Source organism: Prunus mume, linkage group LG4, assembly GCF_029339155.1.
Source record: "Prunus mume cultivar Tortuosa linkage group LG4, ASM2933915v1, whole genome shotgun sequence".
In the NCBI taxonomy this organism is placed as follows: Eukaryota; Viridiplantae; Streptophyta; class Magnoliopsida; order Rosales; family Rosaceae; genus Prunus; species Prunus mume.
This window is the reverse complement of record NC_142701.1, coordinates 25,849,108-25,866,584: the sequence shown is the minus strand read 5'-3', so window position 1 is coordinate 25,866,584 and position 17,477 is coordinate 25,849,108. Positions and strand designations below refer to the sequence as shown.

The 17,477-nt window shown below is 38.3% G+C and overlaps 3 protein-coding genes across 4 annotated transcripts; all 3 read right to left on the bottom strand.

Moving 5' to 3' along the window:
- Positions 1-695: 695 nt before the first annotated feature.
- LOC103328813 (uncharacterized) lies at positions 696-6,452 on the bottom strand. Of its 2 annotated transcripts, XM_089051047.1 has the most exons (3): positions 2,417-6,452; positions 1,343-2,341; positions 696-1,256 (listed from the first exon to the last, which is right to left on the bottom strand). In XM_089051047.1, exons 1-3 carry the CDS (start codon positions 4,242-4,244, stop codon positions 883-885), a joined length of 3,201 nt encoding a protein of 1,066 aa, XP_088907173.1. In that variant the 5' UTR covers positions 4,245-6,452; the 3' UTR covers positions 696-882. The 2 variants fall into 2 exon arrangements, with proteins under 2 accessions (XP_088907173.1, XP_088907172.1); XM_089051046.1 differs by having other exon boundaries at positions 1,343-6,452.
- Positions 6,453-6,598: 146 nt separating this feature from the next.
- Positions 6,599-10,140, bottom strand: LOC103328734 (RNA-binding (RRM/RBD/RNP motifs) family protein). The gene is made up of 8 exons (XM_008231145.3): positions 9,662-10,140; positions 9,490-9,565; positions 9,030-9,159; positions 8,719-8,833; positions 8,363-8,454; positions 8,177-8,246; positions 7,973-8,055; positions 6,599-7,032 (listed from the first exon to the last, which is right to left on the bottom strand). Exons 1-8 carry the CDS (start codon positions 9,983-9,985, stop codon positions 6,936-6,938), a joined length of 987 nt encoding a protein of 328 aa, XP_008229367.1. The 5' UTR covers positions 9,986-10,140; the 3' UTR covers positions 6,599-6,935.
- A 994-nt stretch (positions 10,141-11,134) lies between these two features.
- LOC103328735 (D-3-phosphoglycerate dehydrogenase 2, chloroplastic) lies at positions 11,135-14,933 on the bottom strand. Its single transcript, XM_008231146.3, has 5 exons — positions 14,176-14,933; positions 12,746-13,122; positions 12,411-12,521; positions 12,221-12,316; positions 11,135-12,122 (listed from the first exon to the last, which is right to left on the bottom strand). The coding sequence occupies exons 1-5, from the start codon at positions 14,819-14,821 to the stop codon at positions 11,454-11,456; spliced, it is 1,899 nt and encodes a 632-aa protein (XP_008229368.1). The 5' UTR covers positions 14,822-14,933; the 3' UTR covers positions 11,135-11,453.
- Positions 14,934-17,477: the final 2,544 nt, after the last annotated feature.

The following is a 17,477-nucleotide window of genomic DNA, read 5'->3' as shown; positions in this document are numbered from 1 at the left end:
CAGGGATTCATTTTTAAAAAAGAAGCTTATATGACATCATCTATATACAAAGTTTCTTTTATATTTAAAATGATGAAACCGAGTAAACAAAACTTTTGTTTTCTTCTTTGAAGATAGAGAAGAAACTTGCACAAGTTAGGAACAAATCAAAGCTACTTATAAAAATAAATAAATAAAACCTTTGGGGGTTGGGTTGAGGCTAGTGAAATAACAAAATGATAGTAGGTGAGATGGAAAAGTTTGCATTGAAAATGGCAAAGTTGGTTTGTTGGATTCTGACCCTCAAGCAATTTCTTGTGTTTGAAAACGCAATTTTGACTTCATACATCTCATGCATTCATAATTACGTGAACCAAAAGAGCAGCTGCAATCTGACCTCCTCAAATGAATAGCTTTGTCATTTTGTTTTGGAAAATCCTCAAATGAATAGATTTTCATGATTTTCAGGCTGACCATTTCGAAAAGAATCACGATGTAAGAGGGAGGAGGGATAAGATGATTACCTTGCACCACAAGCAACTCATAATATTTTTCTCCACGGCTCTGTTCTATTTGAATGTTCTTGTTATTTGGAAGTTGAATATGAATTCAAGATTCATAAGGTAAATGCCCCTTTATCCAAGAGAAAAAAAGAACCAAAGTATTGGATAATTTAGCATACGGGTAAAATGATTTGTAAGTTTTAACATCTGAGGGACCAAAAAAAGATATTCTCAAAAATATCTCGAGTATCTTTCAATTTGCTCACGTTCATATCTCTTGGCATTGCTTTTAAGCTTTTGATACTAAAACTTGACTCTATGTTTTTATAGTGATACAACGGAAGATCTGTTCCTTTGCTACATACACTGGGACTAAACTAGAGCAGAAAACAGATACCAATTAGAACAAACCATTACGAGGATTCAATATCCTTCTTTTTCTCACTTGGGAATTTGCATCTAATAATTGCTGGATAACATCTCTCATCGTCGGTCTCTTTCTAGGATTTTTATCAGTACATCTGAAAGCCACCATAAGCACATCCACAACTTGGTCGATTATATTTGAATGCGGGAGTTCCTCCTTAAGGCTTGAATCAACGATCTGATCAATGTCTTCTGTGTTGCTCCACGCTGACCTAGCCCATCCTACAATGTCAGTTTGCTCCCCAAATGCTGGATCCAATGCCTTCTTTCTAGTTATCAGCTCAAGTAAAACAACCCCATAACTGTACACATCAGATTCCACGCTCGTTGATGGTCTAGAAGCATTTTCTGTCACAAAACATGGCAGATACTTTAGTTCATTGTATACATGAATATAGAAACATTGCTGCTGAAAATGAAACTAGAACCAATACCTGGTGCAATATATCCAGTTGTACCCACAACTGCAGCAGACGCCATTGATGCAGAAGACTGATCCAAAAGTTTAGCAATACCAAAATCAGCGACATGAGGCTCCATATCAGAGTCTAAGAGAATGTTCATTGGTTTGACATCTCGATGAACTATACAGGGATCACAATCAAAATGGAGATACTCCAAACCGTATCCAGTTCCAAGTGCTATCCTGTAGCGGACACTCCACTCAAGAGTTGGTGGGGGTTTAATTTCATGTAGAACATCATGAAGGCTCCCATTTTCCATGTACCTGTACAAGATTAAACCGTGGTCCTTTCTCAACCAGAAGTCTTCCAATTTAACTAGATTTCGATGCCTTATCATCCCCAGGGTTTGAATTTCTCTAACCATGCTTGAACGCGTTCCTTCGTGCCCTGAAAATACAAGCTTCTTGACAGCATAATCTTTGTTTGGAGCCAAAGAGGCCTTATAGACAGTTCCATGGGCTCCTTTCCCAATGATATATTGATCATTAAGATTTTCTGTGGCCTCCATTACTTCCTTGAGTAGGGAAGACAGCATGTCTTGAGCAGAGACCTCAACTTCCTGCTCGGTCTTTTTGCGTAAGAGGAACATATAAACCAGTCCATAAAGCACAAAAACAATGAATAATGAAGACCCCAGGGCTGTAAATGCAATTTCCACTTTACTAAGGCCTTTATGATTGCTTAATTGACGGTTGCACAGCTTAAAACTGTTGTTTCTTCCACAAGTTGAGCCACATAATGGAAGGTAACTGACACATAGGTAGGGATTGTCCAAAAATGATAATGAAGATGAGTTCAACAGCTTCATCAACATCTCTGGTACTGAACCTGTGAATTTATTGTCTGAAACATCCACCTCAGTCAATGAAATCATATGATCAAGAGCTTTTAAAGTCCCTGTCAAATTGTTATGAGATAGATCGAGTTGTTGTAGGCTTGTCAGCTTCCCAAGCTCTGAAGGAATCCGACCTGTCAATGCATTATTGCTAAGATTCAATGCATAAGATAGACTAACCAATGCTCCGATTGACGAGGGAATCGCACCTGCAAACAAATTTCCACCAAGTCGTAGCTCTATAAGTTTTTCAAACTCTGCGAAGAAACGTGGAATTTCTCCAGTAAAACTGTTGTCACTTAAAATCAATGTTGATAAATCTGTCCAACTTCTCAAACTCGATGGAATGGAACCATTCAACAAATTTGATCCCACATCAAACTTATCCATTTTGGCACACTTTGAAAGCTGAGGAGGTAGAGGACCAACCAAATTGTTCTCAAAAAGAATCAAAGAACGAAGTTCTTCAAGATTCCCTAGCTCCTGGGGTATACCACCTGTTAACTTGTTTATGGACAAATTGATGTTTGTGAGATTGCTACAGTTTCCCAAGATGGATGGGATTTCTCCACTAATCTCATTGTTGCTGATGTCCATATATAAAAGTCTTGAATTTTTTGCAAACTGTGGTAGAACCCCAATGAGGTTATTGTGTCCCAGTTTCAATCTGCTTAGACTAGAGCAATTTCCAACATCAGAAGGTATGGTGCCTTGAATTCGATTGAAACCCAGATTCAACTTCCATAACTGCTTTCCATGGCAAAGACTTGGAGGGATTTTACCAGTGAACTTATTATTGGTAAAATCTAACAGCCACAAACTGCTGTTAATCCCCAAAGTTTGAGGTATAACTCCAAAAAACAGGTTGTTGAACAATGATATATTTTTTAGCTGCTTCAACTCAGTCATCACTACAGGCAATTCCCCAGTGAGGCTATTATTGTACACAAGGATATGTTGAAGACTTTGAATCTTCCATATGCTAACTGGAATTTCACCAGTTAACCGGTTCTCAAATAATTTAAGGTCCTCTAATTGAGTCAGCATCCCCAATTCACCAGGAATTTCTCCCACCAGTTGGTTTGTATACAAGTGTAATTCCTTCAAGGATTCACACTTGCCAAGTTCATGAGGTATTTTACCAGACAAATGATTTAGAGGAAGGTATAGGATTGAAAGGTACTTGAGTTGGCCAAAGGAAGATGGAATAGTCCCCTCTAAATTGCTACCCACAGCAAAAAATTGTGTTAAATTACTACAATTTAAAAGTCCTGGTGGAATACCTCCACTAAACTTATTGTATGACAAATCCAAGTAAATTAAATTCATGCAAGTACCTGAACCCAAAGGGATGCTACCCTCAAGACTATTGTTAGCCACATCTAGATATACCAGGTTCTCAAGCTTGTTCAGACTCTTAGGAAGTTCTCCTATCAACTGGTTCTCAGCCAAATACAAGTCCTCCAATTTACTACAGTTTCCAATGGATGAAGGAATCACTCTTGAAAACTGATTCTCATATAAATCCAGATGCACAAGCTCACTCAGATTCCCAACATTTCCAGGGATGGAACCATTCAAACGGTTACCATACAGATGTACATAAGCTAAGGTAGGAATTGCAAACAAGGATTCAGGAATTTCACCAGAAAATCCATTTTCATACAAGTCCAAGTTTTCAAGAAGACTACAATTGGCCAACTCTGTTGGAATTTTGCCAGAAAATTTGTTAACACTCAAATCAAGAGTCTTCAAGTACCTAAATCTGCTAATTTCAAGTCCCAATTGACCAGAAATTCCATAACCAGTGAGCTTCAGGGAAACCACATTGTGGTCATTGTCACATTCTATCCCAACCCATTGGCAGGGAGTGGAATCAGAAGCATTCCAGCTTGAGGATATGGAAGCAGGGACAGAGGTCCAACGCTTGGAGAGTGACAACAAAGCCACCCCATCAGAGTTCAAACTAGATACAGTGGATATGGACACAGAGAAGCACAACAACAACAGCAACAAATTGAACAGATAAAGCTGCATGCTTTCTAATGAGTTGAAGAAAATCACTCGGTAAAGATATGAGCTTTACTGTCAGCAATGCAAAGCCAGCTGCTGTAAGCTCTCCAGAAGACCCAGCATGCAGATTGAACTTGCCTTTGCAAAGTCTGAAATGAGTTGGAAGCAAAGTGGAAAATGTAGTGCGAGAGAGAGTGGGTATGTTGGGTTGGCTTCTCAGTTTGTGCTTCAATAAGAGATTGGAGCAGACTTTTATTGTGTTGTTGAGGTTCTCAGAGCAGACTTTATTGTGTTGCTGAGGTTGAGAGCAGACTTTTATTGTGTTGCTGAGGTTGACCCATATAACTAATATATTTCTATTGGATTATATGCCCCCAGCATCTATTTGGTGTAAGTCAGTGGGCCCTTATTTGTAGTGGGAAGCAAGCAACTCCCAAGAAAGGAGAAAACCAGGGTTATTTTTATTTTTATTTTGGTGAATGGGTTGGGTAATCCAAAAGAAGGGTGGTTTAAAAGAAACATAAATTTCATAGATAGCACAAGTATTCCATTTTAATATTGTACGTTGACAGATCATGTTTTAAATTATATTTGGGAAATAAATAGGGCATCTTAAATCTAGGTTCAAAACGATTAGTTGTCATTAGATTTAGTTCACGCGTTTTTTATCTTAGATGTAAGTCTTTTGACATTACTTTTTTTGTTATGTCAATTTTATCCTTTGATGTACATAAAGAAAACACATTGAAAATCTAAATTTAATGCATTATTTCCTTGTAATTGAATTCTCAGTTTGTGCTTCATCTTTTTTTTTTCTTTTTTTCTTTTTTCATTCGCTAGGGAGGATAGGAGGAGTATTATATTGGGTTGTCTTAAGATTGTCTCCTACATGAATCGAACTTGCGTACACTTGTTGGGTAGAGGGAGAGTTTGACCCACCTTTCCACTAATGCTGCGAAATAAATGGTATATACACATCTCATGAGATGAGATTATTTAAAATAAAGCTCCATTTAGATAAGAAGAAGAGCTTATGACATCAGAAAAGATTTATTTTTTCTGTAAAATGACAAAACAACGAGCCTCTTTTGTTTATTCTTTGAAGATGGAAAGGAACTTCCGCACCAATTGTTTATTCTTTGAAGATGGAAAGTCAAGATTGAACTTCAATTTTCAAAAAATTGGTTTAAAAATAAAATACCAAGTGACTAATTTATTTTTATTTTTTATACCATTGGTTGTTGGGATTAAGACTTCCCATTGGAAAGAGAAAATTATAGTAGGTGAGATAGAAAAGTTTGTTTTAAATGGCAAAGGTGGTTTATTGGATTAAGCTTTTTTATTTTTATTTTTTTTGAAAACACAACCTAGATTTCATACATCTCGTGCATAAGATAGGATTGTAATTTTGCAACTTTTCATGGAATCTTATGAACGCAAAAGAGTATCCTTATTTTTCCTTAACCAATGTTTCGTGTATTGCCAATTGAGCAACAATCCCACTGTTTTTTCAAGAAAAATAACACCCCTTCACTCTATTTCGTGAACATCTAACAAACACATACAGAAGTGCAAAAGAATATTTGCAAAAGCAAAGAGACAAATCAACGGCTATGTCCAAGATAAAGGGAACCATAGGGAATGCAGAAAGTGAACCAAGAATTGCAAAACTATTTCAAAATGTTTTTCTTTTTATTTTCACTTTCCAAGTTAATTATTATTCACAACCTATATTTCATTTCACTTACAAAGCAATTAATGTCACCCCAAGGACCCATGAATAGTTCAATCATATTTTGCTTCAAACTTCTAATACCAAGTATTGTCATGATCCGTTTCCAAATTCCTCTTGTTGATAAATGTCAAAAATTTATTAATCCTTAGGCGGCTTGATGATGGTGAATCAAAACCTCCATACATAAGGTGTGTCTGACAGTAACCTTGCCTAGTGAAGTAATATTACCTGAAACAAAAGAGCAGCTGCAGACACCTGACCTCCTCATATGAATAGAGCTTTGTCATTTTGTATTGGAAAATCCTGTATATAAACCACACAGCATATAATACCCAACATCTTCTCAAAATTTATGCGTCCAACATCTTGAATGTTAAAAACAGCATTACTAGCACCTCGCTTAAACGATGACCTATGACAAATCTAAGATTATAGTATGTCGTGGTGATGGAAATGACAATGGTTATGGAAAGGAAAGCATGATAATGGTGTGATTTCCTAAGTTTCCACATCCTAAAAAAGTTATGTCATGACAGAGAACCGGGAACCACCTTCAGATGAACTGTTGATATAAGTGATCACTCAAACCTATGTAAAAAAATATATAAGATAGAAAGATGCCTAAATAGATGGCCATTCCTAATTTTGATGTGCAGCAATTTAATATGAAGCAAAACAAACACAATCCAACAGATCTGCAGACCCATGCACCACTCATCCTACAGATGATAACAATATTTATGCCCCTAATATCCAGGCATTAACACATACTTCTGAAAAATGCATGTCACAAATACGTTATAACATGGACAAATGTTATGTTCATGATGCCACTATGTGCATTCATTCACATGAGGAGAGATGCTAATGCTGATGACGTGAGGATGAAATGGATGCATGCAACAGCTGCAAGATGCATCCTATCATGTGGTTGGTTGTATTTGTCGGTAGCATAAAAAACAGAGTACATCCCCTTCAAGCTACTGGTATGTCATAGCCGGTGGAGCTCCATTGGCAGCAGGGACAGCACCAGGGTGGTTCCCATCCTTCCTTTTCCCAAATGGGTTCTTCGAATATGTATTTATAGGTCAAGGAAGAACACATAAATTACGAATCATAAAAAAGAACATGGACAAGTTACAAGCAACATATATTTATCATCCAGTGAAGTGGATCAGACTATATATTTGGAACTGTTAAGAGAAAATAAATCTTGTTGAGAACACCAATTAGCCATTCATATATTAGCAAATTAGATATATCTATGGTATACCAGAGAAAAAAGAAATATCACCGTGCTCTACATGCAAATCCTTTACATAAATATCTCTAAGGTTAACATTAAGAAATCGCACACACGACAAACAGCAAATGCAGTTCACGAGACTATAAAGTAAGTGAGCATACATGATGACTTTTGCACGCCACTAAACCAGAAATACCATACATCTGGGAACCAAGATGAAAAATTAAAGCTACTTCTGTTCCAACAAATACCACATAAATGAAAAGCAAGAACCTGATGCATTGGACTCGCCAACATTAGATTTAATAACCTACGATGGCAACGTTCTGGGTTTTGATGGGTTGAAAGGTAGGGTATTTGAGAATGTGATGGGCGTTATCTTTCTCTGTTATTTTGTAAGATTGGAAAGCACTTGTAGTTCTACTTTCCGAGGATTGAATTCTTTCTGTAGGTTGCACATTTAGTTTTCTTCCAGTAGTGCACTCCTTATTCACTAATTTTGCACCGCTTCACCTTTATTTCTAATGAATGGTTCTGTTTCTTACCCAAAAAAAAAAATTTCATCCTAGATAACAATGTTCTGAAATGGTTAAAGGTCACTTGAGTGATTAGCATTTAGCAACTAGTCAGGGCGGTGCCTTCAAGAGAGTCTAGTACCCAGGTAGCACACATTGTAACTATGCTAACCAGTGCTTGCAGAGTGCAATTAATATATAAAAGTTCAAAAAGAAAAAACAAAAGATCAGCCATAACAAAACTTTAAAAGGATATTGTATTCTCATGCCTACAGAGCCCGAACTGGGGATAACAGCACCCTGCAAACTGTGGTGTACATTGGAGGCACTGTTTACATCCTGCACATATTATGCGGAAAATCCTTTTAGAAAATATAGAAAAAGGGCAGGTACTCAAAATACATATCTCAACATGAAAGGTTAATGACCAATGCATAACTGCTGAATAACCATTACTCACTTCAAACTCAATGAAGCAAACAGTATGCCTTTCTTGTCTCAAGACCTTCATTTGCTTAAATCCAGGTTGTCTGCAAGACCAAAAATCATGAAATAAACAAAAGATTATCCAATTTAGTGGACATCTTTACTGTGAAACAAAGAGATGAAACACATTGCAAGATAAGCAGGGATGAGATGTTCATACGAGTTGAAAAGGCCCCTCAGTTCTTCCTCATTAATGCTCTCTCCAAGATTGCCAATAAATAAGGTATTGCACGGTGGGTTATCTTTTGTATTCTGCAGGAATCACAAGAAGCATCACAAAAAAAAAGAACAAATTATGGGCTTCCTACCACATCACTCATCATGAAAAGCTAACATTCAGAAAAAATAAAAAAAAAAAAAATTTGACAGATCTGAAACAACAAAATTACAGCAAACATGAAGAAAGAAATTAGGAAACACAAACAAAATAAGCTACATAACACTAACACTAACTAAGAAAAATTCTTTGAATTTTTAGTACAATAATATGAATAAACATATGGCACAGTGGATTACCAGAACAGGTACATAACTACTAGGTGCTGGTACAGGTGCAGAAGGGGGCATTGGTACTGGAGGAACAGGATAACCACCATATGGATCATATGGAGGAGGTGGTGGAGCCATATACCTGGGCCACATAAGCAACATTCACATGAGAAAATGTGATGTATCTGGAAAGGGAAATATATGATCCATTGAGCAGCAGAAACGACTGATTATTTTTATTTTTTTCAGAGTACATATTTTCCCTTCTAATATACACCGCTTTTTAGAAGAATAACAACAAATCAGGCAGGAAAATAGATGAGCAAATGTTCAATTACCCATGTGGCCCCCAAACAGGAGGTGGAGGAGGATGAAAAGGAGATGGACTGCTATAACCAGCCTGCGTGTAGTCACCACCAGTTCGCAATCGTTTACTTTGATCATAAGCATTTGCATCAGCTACGATTCCTACAGTTTCCAACTCATATTAGCGCATCATAACACATTACATTCAAACTCCCAACAGCTAACTGGAAACTATTGACATTATGATCTGAACGACCATAGTGTGGTAATGATAAACAGAAGTCACAGAACCCAATATTTACACATTACTGAAAACACGACTTCTCTCCTTTTCCAAAATCAAAATCGAGTTTGAAATAAAAGCCATTGATCACTCCACATGCCCTATGAATGTAGATCATATTTTCTGGACTAGCTTCCTCACAACATATTGAAAACAAATAACGTCTCCAATTCAACTAAAAACAGTAACAAATTGCACCTCATCCTCACCTCTTTTAACAAAAAGATTCTTCTTTGCCATCTCCGTGTGCAGCACCGCCTTGGACTCCGAATCGAAAATCATTCCCTAAACCGCAAAATCCAACAAAAACTCAAAACTTGAACATTTAAAATTAAAAATGATAAAACATAAGAAAACCATAGATAATTATACAAAGCTAACCTGAAGGGCGTCTTTGGCAGCAATGGCTTGCTGAGCAGTGGAAAAGAGAGCAAAACTCATAGGCTTCTCGCCTTTGTGGTTGACCTGGGAGGCCTCGTAACCCGGCAACCACCTCAACAGGTTCTGTATCTCTCTCTCCTTTACATCCTCGGGTAGACCCGTGATGAAAATGGTCCGGACCTCGTCGGTCGCGGGCCGGTTAGGGTTGTCGACGAGGTAGTGAGGAGGAGGAGGAGCGACAGCGGTGACTACCGGAGGAGGCGGCGGAGGACCGGCAGCCTGGGGCCATTGCTGGTGGTATGGGTGGATCCCAGCGCCGGCCATGTCGATTTGTACCCAAAACCCTAGAGAGAGAGAGAGAGAGTTAAGATTTTTCGAAGGTACAAGTCGAGATTTTGGAATGGGTTTTGCCGCGAGCGCGATTGGGAATCGCCGAATTGGGATTGGGGAGAACTGAAACTGTTGGAAGTAGAACCTCTACTTCTCCTACCTCATCCTTTAACCGTGTGATGACACATGGCTAAGATAAGATCGTGTGGTTCATAATATTTTACGTTTTTGTATAATTTTTTTTGTTCCGGCCTTGATCAATTGAAATTTTTCAGCGCATCAAAGAAAATTTTCGGTGTCACTATAGAAGATAATATTAATAATTTATGTTATGATATATGAACTTGGTAATTGTAACAGGGGTGAAAAACGCCTTTAATTTTTCGACCATTGTTCGGCACTTAGACTCCTTCTAAGTCAGTCTTCTCTTCACCTCCAAACCCGTGAGGCTTCAGAATACACGTAGCGGAACAAGTAACACCAACGCACACAAGTGAGACTTGCCTCACGTATGAAATTTTCGTGCACACACATATACGGGAAAGCTCCCAACCTTCTATTCACAACAGCAAAGGATTACAAATTTTCACTTTCAGTTGGATTATCACATTACTTGGTATCTCAACCACACACCTTCACAAGGTATTTATAGGCCTATGCTATGTAGATGACACCCCCATCTACTTAGTCCGTTGTGCTGCTGCCATGTCTTGGCTGCCAAGTCTCAGCCCAAAACACATGTCTTCCGACCTTGTCTTGCTTCACGAGTGCACCTCCCATGCACCTTTGGCTTGTCTTGGCATGGTGCAAAACATCAAAACCATGACATGGCCTATGTCAACTTGTAAAGGTCTTACAGTAATACTGTAGGATGATGTTATATTTTGATTTTAGTGATTACATTTTTCCTAATTTCTTCATCACACTTCGCGCCATCAACAAATCAAGTCCAATTGGTCAAATTCCGTTAACACGCACTTGCTGGGTGTGTGCAAGGGCATTATTGCCTTTTCACCCCAGCCTAGCTCTCTCCCTCCTTCGTCATTAAGAAATAAAACCCCGGAGCAAGTGTAGATCCACTTATACACAAGAGGGGCTCAAGTGCTAACCGATTACTGAGTTTTTAGAATATGCACCTCAAACTTTGAAAGAGCAACTTCAGTAGAATTACTAGGAGGGAAGGAAACTTAAGAAAGCTCATACAACAGCTGAATACAAATAAGTTCACAAACCAGCAGAAGAATTACTTCTGCTAACTACTACACAAGCATAGGCAATAATGAAACAACCACAACAATGGCAGCGGCCATAACAATCACTGAAAGCAGGTAAAGAATTGCAAAAACTAACTAAACAGCAATTCCAAGACCCTCACTTCTGCCATATATCAGGTTGGCAGAATTTTTCACTATCTGATAATAAATTCACAGCTGCAGCCAAGGGAATTATTCTATACCAGAAACTATAGATTGAGGAACACAAACTCTTCAATATCAGGCACCTTCCCTATTTTTTCCAAAGTCCTTTTGTTTGGTTCCTCATCCACACCAATTGCCATTAAGGCCTTCTTCTGCACTGTTCTTCCCACACTCATAAAGCTCACATTCACATTATCATTCCCAAGTATGTTCCCCACCCGGCCTATCATGCCGGGTTGATCCACTTGCCGGCACAGAATGAGGTTTCCTTCCAGGCTCACATCCACACCAAAGGATCCCAAGCATGTCAGATGTGGCTCCCCATACTTTACTTTCCCCTCAATGCTTATGCTTCCACTCTCCGAAACAGAACTTGCAAACTTAGACTCCACATTGTATATTTGCACCTGGATTGAATCAACAGGGAACCCAGGAGATGAATCTACAGCTACCCTTTCCTCGCTTATGCGCAGGCCTTTCTGCTTCGCGACGAAATCTGCATTGACTAGATTGATGAAGGAGGCGGATATCGGTTCGATGATGCCCTTAGTGATCATGGCCCTGAGAAGTCTGGTGTCCAAGTCATCAGGGTCCCGAGCTGATTTGTAAACCACCCTCACTGATGTGATTCCATTCCCTCCCGCTACTAGTTGGACAGCCAACTTACCAAGCTTCTCAGCTAGAACAACATAAGGAGACAACTCAGACAGAACCTGAGAACGTGAAGGATGTTTTGTGCCCAATTAATCTTCTGCTATGAATAAGTATAATTTATTGGAGATGGGAAGGATGCACATTGTGCATCATGTACCTCAGGAGGGACCATGGGAGCGTTGACGGCAGTTGCAGAAAGTTCCCCTTTCAAAGCTCCAACTACAGCCTCTGCTATTTCAATGGCTACACCTTCCTGAAATATCAGGTTTCATACCCAAAATTCGATTACTTAAAGAAATAATCAGATATCTTTCAACAAAAATTTGTGTAGGAAAAATTAAAGATACCTGTGCTTCCTTTGTGCTAGCTCCAAGATGAGGTGTGAGAGTGACATTCTCATGTTGCACCAACTTGCTATCTTTCGGTGGAGGCTCCTCTGTGAACACATCAAGTGCAGCCTGTTCCAAAACATTATAAAAGACATAACAGAAATTCAGCATAGATGAAAAGAATGCTGAAAACATCTGCAGACAAATCAGGAAATGTGGATCATGAACACAACATATAGACAGTATTTTTCCCTCCCTGCGAATCGAAGTGATTTTGAACAAACATCCTATGCTTCCATGTTTGTTTAACTTGGTCAACCTTGACATAAATTGAAATTAGAGAAATATATTACCTGAGCAACAACTCCACTTTCAAGGGCTCTCACTAATGCATCTTCGTCAATGACGCCACCCCTGGCAACGTTAATGATGCGAACTCCCTTCTTCATCTTTGCAAACGTTTCATCATTGAACACCTTTGCTGTGGCAGGGGTGAGAGGCATATGCAGTGAGATGAAATCTGCAGTGGCAATGGCCTGCTCAAAAGAGACCAAATCCACACCGACGGCACGGGCTCTGTCAGCTGGGGCATATGGATCATGTGAAATAACATTCATTCCCAAGCCTTTTGCACGTCTAGCAACTTCTGATCCAACTTTTCCGAATCCCATTACTGCTAATGTCTTCCCAACCAGAGAGACACCAACGTACTTGTTTCGCAGCCATTTTCCTGCAGAAGACCATCATTTAAGTTAGCCTTATCTGCACGTTAGCAGTCTATCTAGAGCATCAAAGGAAAGCCAATAGTCACCAGTCACCAGTCACCAGTCACCATGTTTGGTCCAAAACAATCAAATTTTAATCTTAGCATTCATTCTAATTTAACACAGCATGAGACAAGCACAAATTAAACACTGTCTCATTTGCTAAGATCCCATATCAGAAACCCAACACTTGAAAAGCAACCCTGTGCGTTTTCAGAAATTATAACTAGCTAGATGAATATCTGACACAATTTGATTCTGATTTTACTTGGAAAAATACAAAAAAGAAAAAAAATGCTATGCTCACATGCGAATCATGTGCACCCACCACCACCTCTGGTATTTGTCAGTTCAATAGCATCCCAGAGTCAAATATATTTGAACATTTTTGTTCACTTGCTCAGGCAGGACAATCACGTTTCTACCCAGAAAGCGACAGATCGCATAGATTCAATGCCCAACCACCACTACAGTTCTTTTTCTTTTTGCCAACAACCACCACTAGTGCAATTCAATGAATTGAAAACAGTACGAAAGCGGAAATTCGACCCCGGCATGATTTGTGTCATCAAACTCAGCAAACTCAGATAGTTATAGCAAAGAACAATTACTTTTACCATCCAGATCAATTATTTTGCTCAAGAGAGCATACTTTGCATCTAGTGAGAAAATTGACCCATCAAGTATATCTTAAAGCTTAGATCCTCAATCCCAAGGGCAAATTTCTTATTTATCAACGACCAAGCATATGCCACTAATTTATATTAAGCCAATTTGAAGCTAAAAGTAACAAAATTTGGTCTTTTTTCTTGCGTAAAATTTTTGTAATGAACCCAAATATAGTTTCGCTTAGCAAATATAAGGGTGAGTATGAAACGAGTTGTAAACTCAATCTGAAATCTCGCGACCAAAAAAATCTCCAACTTACCTGAGGTCTTGTTCCCATAAACGAGGAAGTGGGCTGGAAAATTTTAAAAAATTATAATTAACAAAATAAAAATGTTGTTTATAGTTTATACCAGCTTTGATGGAAGCATCAGCCTGTGCAACATTCCGTGACATGGCAGTGAGCAGAGCAATCCCATGCTCTGCGGCGGCTACAGTGTTTGCCGTGGGCGCATTAACGACCAGGCATCCGAACTCCGTGGCCGCTTGCAGATCCACATTGTCAATACCAACACCAGCTCTTCCCACCACCTTCAACCTCCCTTTGGCGGCCTCAAAAACCTGCCTGGTTACCTTCGTGCCGCTGCGAACAATCAAAGCGTCACATGTCGAGATCTTGGCGCAGAGCTCTTCAGGAGAGAGGTTATATGCGCACTCCAAGTTGCCAAAGCCACGTAGGACTTGAAGACCGGCTTCTCCGAGCTTCTCGGAGACCAAAATGGTCGGGGTTAAATCTGAAGACGTTGGCTTGAGGTTTTGGGACTTGGAAACGGAGGTCTCGGATGAGTCAGCTGTTTTCAAAACGTTGGTTATGAGAAAAGAATGGGAATGAGAATTATGGGCATGGGAATGGGAATGGGAGAGTTTTAAGGAGATGGGGTTTGAGGAGGAGGTATGGAGGAAGGAAAGGAGGGAGGGTTTTGAGGAAGACGGGGGCTGAGTAGAAGGTGAGGAGGAGGCTTTGAAGGGGGAGATGGCTTTGATGGAAGAGGAAGCCATGGAAGCTGGAGGAAGTGTTTTGAGTTTTGTTTTCCTTTGTTTCTGTGTTTTTTGGGTATCTGTGTGGGATTGATTGGGTGTGAGTGTTGTCTAAAAGAAGAGTTTCGTAAACCCAAATTGGGGTATTTTTTTATTTATTTAATTTAGATATGGATAAATGAATGAGAGAGGGTGTAACTAAGAATAGGTAAGTTTTGGAGACTAAAAGTTTTACTTTAAATTACAGCCTCTGCCGATTTGCCATCTAAATCATGGGTTGCAGTTGCACGATTGGATGCAGAGAGCAAACATAAAGTTTTTTTTTTTTTTTTCCTTTTTTTTTTTCAAGTAAAGCAGTATCAAATTCTCGTTCACGATATTTAATTTATCCTCCAACAAAGTAAAAATAAATATCTCTAAATTAAATTACGAGATAATTAATATTGAATTGTAGGGTTTATTTCTTGGACTACAAACTTGCTTGGAGTTTAGGAGTTGTAAGTAATACTTGCTTGCAAGCTCAATTCTATTTATAGGGAGATGAATTTCATGTTTGATGAAATTACTAGCTTTAGGATATTATTGTTGGGGTTGCTTGATTTCATGCCATTTTTGTTTTTAGTTAGTTTGGAAACAAATGCCTCTAGACTAAATATAGTCATGGATGAGGACAACATAAAGTCGTATTCTACCTTTAGTATAAACTTACAAGTGTCTTGCATCTAAGGGATTCAAATTTAAGATTGGTCTCATATCATGCTTGTTCATTAGTATATATTTTTTTTTTGGTAAGTATCGTGAGGTGTCCGGGCTAGTTTGCGCGCACCTCAACTAATCACCACTTGCGAAACTGAGTATGTTGCTGGCCACCAGGTGTTGCAACTACTGGGACTCGAACAATATAAATTAATTTGCATGTTAGAAATCAAGGCTTAATAGAAGGAAGACTTTAGATTGAACAGGGTATAGCTGTCTTACTTGGACAACAATTCTTTTTCTTTTCTGTGTAATTACCTTAGACATAGAATCTGAAATTTCTTTCCTCTTGTATTCCTGGAGATTTCTTTCTTTTTGTATTCCTTAAGCTTTGTTATATAACTGCAATCTTTGTACAGTGATCAATACAGAAAACATTCACCATATTTTCTTATACACGTATTTGTCACTCTTTCTATTTCTCTCGTCAGATAAAATTGACAAATTAATTGTGCGTGTAGACCTGATGTCTTGTCGTTAAAAAATACTTTCTTGTCTCGGTTTCGTTTTCCTCTCTTCATATCTCCTTCTTTCAGGTAATCAATCTGTCACATAAAAAGATAGATAGAAAGATGTGATAACGAAAACGAAAGCATATGGAAGTTTCACTCATCGTGATGCTATTAGTTATAAAATTTACGAGCCATAAACACAGGGTACGTAATTAATTGTATGGTCACTTAAACTGTGAAGACATGATTGTGGTTTTAAAGGCGTCATCAACTTTTGTACAAAATGTTTTTGATGCAAGACTGGTCATTCAGTACATGTCCCCACATCTTCCCCACTTCCATTTTCCTTTTTCTTTTCTTTTTCTTTTTCCACTTTCTCCCTCCCAATCCATTGTGAAGTTTAGCCTATGGGATCTTGGTTTGTCGTAGAGGTTTTGAGTTCTAGTTTTAGGCTTCTTCTTCTCTCTTAAGAACAAGAGGCCAAGTCAATTTGAATTATTACAGGGCCCATGCCTGAATTCGTGATTGCCCAGCTAAAATGGACAAGTACCTACTTTTGGCCTTTCATTCGAGTATAGCCGTCACTACTCTTCAATTCTCTAAATAGTTATGATCTATCTTGTTGAGATAGATACATATTCAAATAAAATCCATAAATTCATCAACATTTAGGCATTTTTCTATATTATACATATTGTTACGAGAACGCGTTTGTAACTGTTAGATCGATGAATATAGTATAAAATTAGATAATCACATATTTATTATAAGACATAGACTAATGGCATAGCATTTCTCTCTCTCTCCAATAATGATGAATAAGAACACATCAAGTTAGAGAGAGACTTACTAATTAGCAATGGATCATGATCAGATCATCCATGTGGATGTGGGTCTTGGAACCTCTCTTTTTCATTGTGCACTCAACAACTCAACTTTGTCTTTTCAAGGGTCCTTCCCATATTTTCCGAAGTTTAAGTTTGCCTCAAATTGTACGCAATTGCCTCAATTTAAGAATGATTTGACTTAAATTAATAAACATTAATAGTGCTACCTTTTTTGTTTATTCGAATAACTTTGACTTCCTTTCTCTCCCACTAGCTAGCTCACTGTGCTCCCACTTTAACTGATAATTATCTCTTAAAATAAATAAAAACAAAACTGATAAAATCTCTCCTACTTTTTTCTGTTTCTGTTTCACCATGCATTATGCATGTTCTTTTGTTTTGGGAAAGGGTTTTTTCAGAATCCAACTTTCTCACACCAATAATGGGCTTCAACTTTCAACTCCTAAATACGTCTCACCTCATGTAAGAAAGTTTAAAATAAATAATACTTCGACCAAAAAAAATGTTGGAAATCTATACATTTATTTTATGATGTTTTACAGTTTGGGAAGAAATGCGTGGAGTGAAAGGGACAGTATTTACACATCTTTGTCCACCCAGTTGTGATTAACTAATTCTAAC

Bases quoted from the DNA above. Each gene is read 5' to 3' on its own strand.
- LOC103328734 (XM_008231145.3), bottom strand. From the start codon at position 9,985: ATGGCCGGCGCTGGGATCCACCCATACCACCAGCAATGGCCCCAGGCT. The intron at 9,160-9,489 runs GTGAGGATGAGG...TGGAAACTGTAG, and splicing joins GAATCTTTTTGTTAAAAGAG to GAATCGTAGCTGATGCAAAT. The intron at 8,834-9,029 runs GTAATTGAACAT...TATGTGGCCCAG, and splicing joins CCTGTTTGGGGGCCACATGG to GTATATGGCTCCACCACCTC.
- LOC103328813 (XM_089051046.1), bottom strand. From the start codon at position 4,244: ATGCAGCTTTATCTGTTCAATTTGTTGCTGTTGTTGTTGTGCTTCTCT. The intron at 1,257-1,342 runs GTATTGGTTCTA...GTTTTGTGACAG, and splicing joins AACTGGATATATTGCACCAG to AAAATGCTTCTAGACCATCA.
- LOC103328735 (XM_008231146.3), bottom strand. From the start codon at position 14,821: ATGGCTTCCTCTTCCATCAAAGCCATCTCCCCCTTCAAAGCCTCCTCC. The intron at 12,317-12,410 runs GTATCTTTAATT...CTGATATTTCAG, and splicing joins CTAGCACAAAGGAAGCACAG to GAAGGTGTAGCCATTGAAAT. The intron at 12,123-12,220 runs GTACATGATGCA...TCACGTTCTCAG, and splicing joins CTCCCATGGTCCCTCCTGAG to GTTCTGTCTGAGTTGTCTCC.